General features: G+C 35.5%; 1 protein-coding gene across 1 annotated transcript; it reads left to right on the top strand.

Moving 5' to 3' along the window:
• Window positions 1-5,336: 5,336 nt before the first annotated feature.
• Window positions 5,337-6,707, top strand: LOC113352187 (F-box protein At3g07870-like). The gene has a single exon (XM_026596037.1). It carries the CDS (start codon window positions 5,337-5,339, stop codon window positions 6,705-6,707), a length of 1,371 nt encoding a protein of 456 aa, XP_026451822.1.
• The last annotated feature ends 993 nt before the right edge of the window (window positions 6,708-7,700 follow it).

Genomic DNA, 7,700 nt, shown 5'->3' with positions numbered 1-7,700 from the left:
AGCTGAGTACACAAAAGATATCCCTTATTTACACACTGGTTGTAGTGACTACCTATCTACAACATGTCGAGTCATAAGATAATTTGTGAGTACAGACAGCATCATCCAAGAAGATTTTTTTTTTCTATCATGTGTAAAAAGAAAAAAAAAAACAGAACTTTAGGGTTTTTATAGATTAGAAACCATCCTTACCAAGACATTGACTGAGCAGAACAATTCAAAAAATAAAAAATCAACAAACCCTTTGCTACAATATTAATAACATACCACTAAAAATTGAAGAATCCTAATAATTATTAAACTTTGCATCATAACACTTTTTTGGAGTCCAAGTCATTTGATTAAGGTGACATTTGTGTTTCCTCCCCAACTTATTCTGTACTTACCATTCATCTTTGAACAGAACCATGAACAAAAAAAAAGGAACAAACATCATAAGCGATTTTAAACCTTGGGAAACCTTCAGCGTGTGACATCAAAAATTATAGAATCATCAATATCAAACCGTTCAAAAGAAGAACCCTAAAATCAACAGAGATGAATATACTTTCCTTCAATGGAAATAAATATCACTAATAACGTCAAACCGTAAAAAGGAAGAACCATAACAGTAGGAAGAGAGAAGGAAAAATCTCACCTGCAACCTTCACTACCGCCATTAATGAAACATTAAACCTGTCTAACAAAGGAGAACCCTAAATCAACACAGAAGAATTATGGCTGGTTTTAGGTTTCTTTTTAGGTTTCCGCACATAGAATATGTTCTTCAGTAAAAGAAAACCTAATGATGATTTGTTCTCTATAGAAGAAACCCTAGGTTTGTTCCTAGCGTTTCTTTTTTGTTTATTTTTTTTTTGTTTTTTTGGTTACTGGGATGATAAATATAAAAAAGCATATCTGTGAGAGGCAAGTTGCTTTTCTTTTCTTTGTATCATCATCTCATGAAGAAAGCATATCCTAGGGTTTGTTTTTAGGTTTTTTTTTTTTTAAATGTTTTATGAGCGAAACAGAAAAGGGTTTGGTATGGTTTTTTTTTTTTGGTTTTATGTTTTGCGCCCGAAATTTGTGTGGGAATTCCTCTTTTTTCTCTCCTTTGAGGAAAAGTGAAACGGAGCAATTCTGTGAGAGGGTGATGGTCACCGTTCAACGTTGAGCCTAAGGAGCGTGTGACATCAAAAATTATAGAATCACCAATATCAAACCGTTCAAAAGAAGAACCTTAAAATCAACAGAGATGAATATACTTTCCTTCAATGGAAATAAATATCACTAATAACGTCAAACCGTAAAAAGGAAGAACCATAACAGTAGAAAGAGAGAAGGGAAAATCTCACCTGCAACCTTCACTACCGCCATTAATGGAACCTTAAACCTGTCTAAAAAAGGAGAACCCTAAATCAACACAGAAGAATTGTGGTTGGTTTTAGGTTTCTTTTTAGGTTTCCGCACATAAAATGTGTTCTTCAGTAAAAGAAAACCTAATGATGATTTGTTCTTTATAGAAGAAAACCTAGGTTTGTTCCTAGCATTTTTTTTTTTGTTTTTTTGGTTACTGGGATGATAAATATAAAAAGGCATATCTGTGAGAGGAAAGTTGCTTTTCTTTTCTTTGTATCATCATCTCCATGAAGAAAGCATATCCTAGGGTTTATTTTTAGGGTTCGTTTTTTTTTATGTCTATGAGCAAAACAGAAAAGGATTTGGTATGGGTTTTTTTTTGGTTTTATGTTTTGCGCCCGAAATTTGTGTGAGAATTCCTCTTTTTTCTCTCCTTTGAGAAAAAGTGAAACGGATCAATTTTATGAAAGGGTGATGATCACCGTTCAACGTGGAGCCTAAAGAACTTAGGATTTTAAAGGAGTTAGATTAAGAGGGCTGATCAAAAGATTTTAGCAACTCCAATTAAAAACCAAAAGAAGTATTATAGAAAGAATCAAACTTATATCAAAATTTAATTAGATATCATGTGCATAAGTACACAAACTGTTACGTCTTAAAGATGTTTATCATTGGTTTGGTATGTACTCGGCTACTTGCAGTCTTGCGCATGTTACCGCCGCTCGTTAATCATTAACACTGTGCTAAAAGAAGAATAAAGATTCCAAAAAAGTTAAGTTTGGACTTTGGAGTCGAGATATCAAATTATGGATGTTAAGGGCCTTTTCTCGATAAGCCAATACATAGCAATTCATAATCAGAAAGTTTTGAAGAAGCGTGAATTTGAATTCTTCCGGCAACTGGTCTTTTCGTCCAACTTACTTTTCTGGTGAGTGCCATTGGTGGACTTCGAAACGTAAAAGTTTCCCTTACGGGCAGTGGCGGAACCAGATTTTCAGAATAAGGGGGGCTAAAAAAAATATTTTATCACACCCAAATAAATGCGGGAGAACACATACCACTTCAGCTTCAAAGTACTAATGAAATAAGGACCAAATGCATGATTAATGCCTTGCAATAGATTTCCACTTCACAAAAGGTTGATTAACTGGAACCGGATCAAATGCATGTTTTCAAAGCGGACCAAAGCAGAAGCGTAGATTTTAACGTATTGTAATTGCAGGGATTTAGATACATACAATACTGCGATGTGGAGACTGATCAAAGATTACACATGAAAGATTGCAATGAAGCTTATATTGGACCCTGCCCAACAAAGTAACTATTGGTTAAAGTTTGCAGCTACTCTTGACTGAAAATACCAACCAAACACAAGGGAGATTGAAATGAAGCTTATATGACTGAAAGCCTTGCCCAACAAAGTAACTACAGTTTGAAGTAGGGCAGTTAAGTTTTCATTTATTTTTATTATTTTTTTTGATCATTAGTAGTGCAATGATTTCTTTGTATCCTCTATGCTTGTATGGATACTTTAGGTTTGGGAGGTTGAACTTTTATGTTGGAGTATAAAATAATAGGCCATACATACCGTGATAAAGATGATGACTACTTTCTACTGTAAAATTTCAGCTTTATATCACTCACCAAATGAATAATTAGAGAACAAGTAGTGTTCCAAGCATTGTTAATGTTCTGTAATGAACTTTTTTTCGCGGAAACAGTATAGCAAATACATAACGCAACTACTATGAAGCAATTAAACAAACACTTAGTAAGCAACTCTAATACTTCACACTAAGGACTAAATCTTCCTTTTTTTTGTTCACTATTCCTCTTCTTCTTCTTACTCTGCTAACAAAAACACAGATATGAATATGGTGGACTAAACAACTGTGATCGGTGGACTAAATTGATAAAAAAAATTGACAAAGGGTGAATTACTACCTTGGTGAGGTTTTGTAAGAAAAAGGGGGCTACAGCCAGGTTTAGTCAACCTGTGCTTGCGCCCCTGCTTACGGGCCTTACCACAGCTTAGCTATTTACCAGTTTATGAAACAAGCTTTTAGAAGCTGATTCCAAATGGTGCGCCCGTGATAAGGCTATCTATAAGAACAATTTTTTTGGATCATGATTTTTTTAGGGGACCATGATTTTATTTTGAATAAAGACATTAGAAGTAAATCTAGGTCACCTCTTATCTAGATATTTATATTAATACCTAAATTACCCTCCTGATTAATTTTGGGTGATGATTAGTTAGTGTTATTTAATAATAGTTAGTGTAATTATTAGTGAGATGACTAAGTTAAAGATAATTAGTGAGATTAAAAAAATTAGATGTTTTTTTTTTTTAAAGAAGTAGAATTATAGAGAGAGTAAAGTTACAGAAGATGAAGAAGGAAAACATGAAAAACTATGGATTTTACCAACCACAACCGGAGGAAGGGTATTTGGGTACCCAGGTATGCTTGAAACTTAGATAATGTTGGTTGAATTGCTCCAAACTTTCAAAAAAAATGAAATTTTTTATGTAGATTTGGGCAAGTTCGGTTACCATATGTCAAGGACATGTAACCGAACACACCTGAAAGTGTAGTTTGGTTACGTTTTCCAAACACGCAGGTTACCGAACTCGCTCGTTAATGGAGGTTTTGGTCGTACAGTGTAATGTTCGGTTACCTAGGATAAAATAGTAGGTAACCGAACTTTGAACTTAACAATTTATTTGGGTACATCTTGTGTGTTCGGTTAGTTCGCAAACTTCAACGCAACCAAGTTCCCAACCGAACTGCAGGTTAAAAGTAACCTAGTGTTAGAAGTTCGGTTGGTTCGCAAACTTCAACATATTTTGCGAATCAACCGAACTGGGCTTATATATGCACATATGCAATTAGGCAAACGTCCGGTTACTACGAAATTTATTTCTTGGCGAATTAGGTAGAGTTCAGTTACGAAGTATCAAAGGTAGAGTTCGGTTACAAAGAAAACTTAACATTTTTGCGAAAGAACCGAACTTGTGGACTTCTCATTATTTTCGTAAACTAAAGTTCGGTGATATCCTTATTTTGCGAAGGAACCGAACTTATAGACTTGTGTTGTTCTAATACAAGGAGTTCGGTTAAAACTATTTTTTTGCGAATCAACTGAACTCTGAGTTCAGTTAAGAAAAAATTAATTCGTGATAACCGAACTTTTCTATGGAAAAAAAAAACCCTCCATTAAACCTCTCTGCAACTTCCATTTTCAACTCAATTTTAATGATTACTTCTCATTTATTCAACCAAAAACGAATGACAAGTAATGGGTTTGTGAGAATATCTTTGTTAATGTTTTAAATTAAGTTATATATATATATATTGGTGGTGGTGCTTGGTGGTGGTGGTAATCGGCGGTGGTGGGTAGTGGTGGTGGTGGTAATCGGTGATTGTGGTGGTGATAATCGGAGGTGGTGATAATCGGAGGTGGTGGTGATGGTAATCGGCGATGGTGGGAGGTGGTGGTGGGAGGAGGTGGTGGTTATATATATATACATATAGGTGGTTATTGGGTTGGTTTTAAATTAAATTAGGTTAAAAATAGGTTAGTCATTTCAATGTTTTAGGACACCCCTTATAACTATAGGGAAGGTGGCTTAATAAAATCGTGATACTTAAAAAAAAAATAAAAAATCATGGCCTCTAAAAAAATCGTTCATCTATAAAAGCTGGGTCCATCCATGTTCCAACAAGCTAGTCTACTTATCAATAAAAGGTGGATTGTGCGAATCTGTGATAAGCTGCATTCCCCATCCTTCAATGGTGGGTCTCATTGGATTTTGGTCGTATGTATATACGGAAACCGAGTCAATCGCATACAAGGAAACGTTTGTTAAATTCCTTCCGTAACCAGGATGCTTACCCTATAAATCCTGGATATTGTATGCTCCTCTACGTCTTAGTTTATTGTCAAAAAAATAATAAATATCTATAAAGATCAATTGAGATTTGGAATTAGGATCGATGGAGAAACTTCCTGAGGATGTTATACCAGAGATACTTTCAAGGTTGCCAGTTGAGACCAAGTTACAGTGCAAGCATGTATGCAGAACATGGAGAAAGCTCCTCGATCATGTTAAGGTAGGTACCTTTATTGCGTTAGGGTTTGAAGGTTATGAAAAGCATAACAATGCCAGATTTTTCTACACGGAGAAAGCACACGATGGAATTAACATAGACGGTGCGGTTGATTTCAATAAGCAGTACCCTTGGTATGAGGTTTCTAGATACGAGCGACAGCGTCGTAATGTTGCGAACTGGTTCGATAATGATATCATAGTTGGTTCATCTAATGGTTTGGTTTGTTTGGCTATAGTAATGCTCAACATACATGATCCTGTCTTCGTCTTTAATCCCTTCATTCCGGAAGAATTTATTACTCTTCCACCGATAAGAACATCAATAATGGACGATGGTCGACTAGTTGTTAGTGGGTTTGGTTATGCTCGTTCCACGGATGAGTATAAGGTTATTAGAGTTTATTATTCTGATAATAATGATGATCCAGACCTTGGACAAGTGGAGGTATACACTATCGGTAGTGGTTATGGATGGAGAAATAAAGGAGAAATCAGTTACCGCTTATGCGATTCACCTGGTGTTCTTGTTGATGGAGTTCTACATTGGTTAGATTATAAACAGCGGAAGATTGTCGCCTTCGATCTAGTAACCGAGGAGTTTAGGGATTTTCTATCACCACCTTGTTTCTGGCTTTTCGAGAATGTCAATCCATCTGGTGCGTCCTTGTCACTTGATAATTTTCGACTCCGCGTATTGGGCGGTTTTCTTTGTCTTGTTCATAAGAACAAAGGCAAACAATTAAACATATGGGCCCTAAAAAGGAAGGAAGGGAAGGTGCACAAATGTGAGTGGGTTTGGAGCAAGGAGTTCAGTAAGGAATACCTAAAGAAAGACCACACTTACCAGCCATCTGCTATTACAAAGAACAACAAACTTTTACTGCAGTATGGTGATCACAATCTTTTGTGGTATGATCCAAAGATTGCAGCACTTGTTAATTTTAGTGATCATGAGCAACTTAGCGAAGATGTCAAATATTATCAGGCAATTCCTCATATGAAAACTTTTGTTTCGGTGGTAACTCTTGAAGGAAAAGCTCAAGCGATCAGTGCATACCAACCAAAAAAAAAAAAGAAATCCCCCTTTGTAAAGGGTGCATTTTTTACCCAACTGGGAAGGATTACTTGGCTTGAGCCTGGTGTGGAGAACACTTACAATGATATAGTCGAGAGGCAACATAAATCTAAATCGGCGGAGTTTGTAACTTATTTCATTCTATTTCTTTTTATTATTTATTTTTTGTTAGTTAAGTAGAGCAGAAGTTTTGTAAATTAGGTTGGAAGGGCGATTCGAATACTGAAGAACTTGGTAGAGAAGAAGGAACACCAGCTGGAAAATTCCTCCCTTTCCTATTGATCCCCACATAACAGAATCTTTTTTTTTTATTTGAATTTAAACATTTTCTTCTTTTTTTTCCTTTATTGTTATCCGTGTTTATAGGATTAGGTGAGAGAATTCATAGTTGTTAAAGAAATTTCTTTTGGTTAACTTCAGAATTAATAAAAAGAAGAACGAATTCTTTACAAGAAATTTCTTTTGAATAAGGTTGTTATTGATGATAAAATTGGAATTGACGAACATGGAAGGGAGAAGTTGATTGTAACTTGAATTATGCAGTGCCATAAGCTTATTTGCATCAATTATATCATCCCAAGTCAAATCGAAAATATCTTTAATTTCTCGTTTCTTTACATGGGTTATATGTTTTCTTAGATTTAAGTTCAGTATTTGAATTGTTTGTTGGATGGGGTTGAGTTGTTTCTCTTCAACTATAATGGCTGTAATATAGCTTGAAAGATCGTAGGAAGACATTTAAATTGTCACGTCTCGGTATTGTACTTTTACGGTATGTTCTTGTTACTTTGTATTCTCTTATTTTGATCTTAAATTCATTGTAACCTTGAATTTCCTTTAATGAAAAATTTCTTTGTTTATCAAAAAAATTGGGCACCTAGCTCAGCTGGTCATCCCCGTTTTCCAAAGTTTCATACATTCCAGGAGGTCGCATGTTCGAGCCCCCAATGACGTGATATTGCAGGAATTAACATGGAATGTAGAGTTAGCTTGCCCCCCTTGTGACACAATCTCAGCCCCCATCCGCTTCGGCTCCCTTGGCTAGGTTACCCATGAGGCTCGCTGGTAGGCTAGCACGACAACCTGTTCAATTAATGTAGTAGTACATTGTTGGAGCTTAGTTTGTTAGGCTTCCAACTAGTTAATGTAATACTCTTTATGATTGTTAAAAAA

The sequence above is a fragment of the Papaver somniferum genome, chromosome 2 (assembly GCF_003573695.1).
Source record: "Papaver somniferum cultivar HN1 chromosome 2, ASM357369v1, whole genome shotgun sequence".
NCBI lineage: Eukaryota > Viridiplantae > Streptophyta > Magnoliopsida > Ranunculales > Papaveraceae > Papaver > Papaver somniferum.
Note: the sequence above shows the minus strand (reverse complement) of the source record. Positions and strands in the feature narration are given on the sequence as shown.

What these genes read in the sequence shown, in the direction of transcription:
- LOC113352187 (XM_026596037.1), top strand. Translation starts at nt 5,337, where the DNA reads ATGGAGAAACTTCCTGAGGATGTTATACCAGAGATACTTTCAAGGTTG.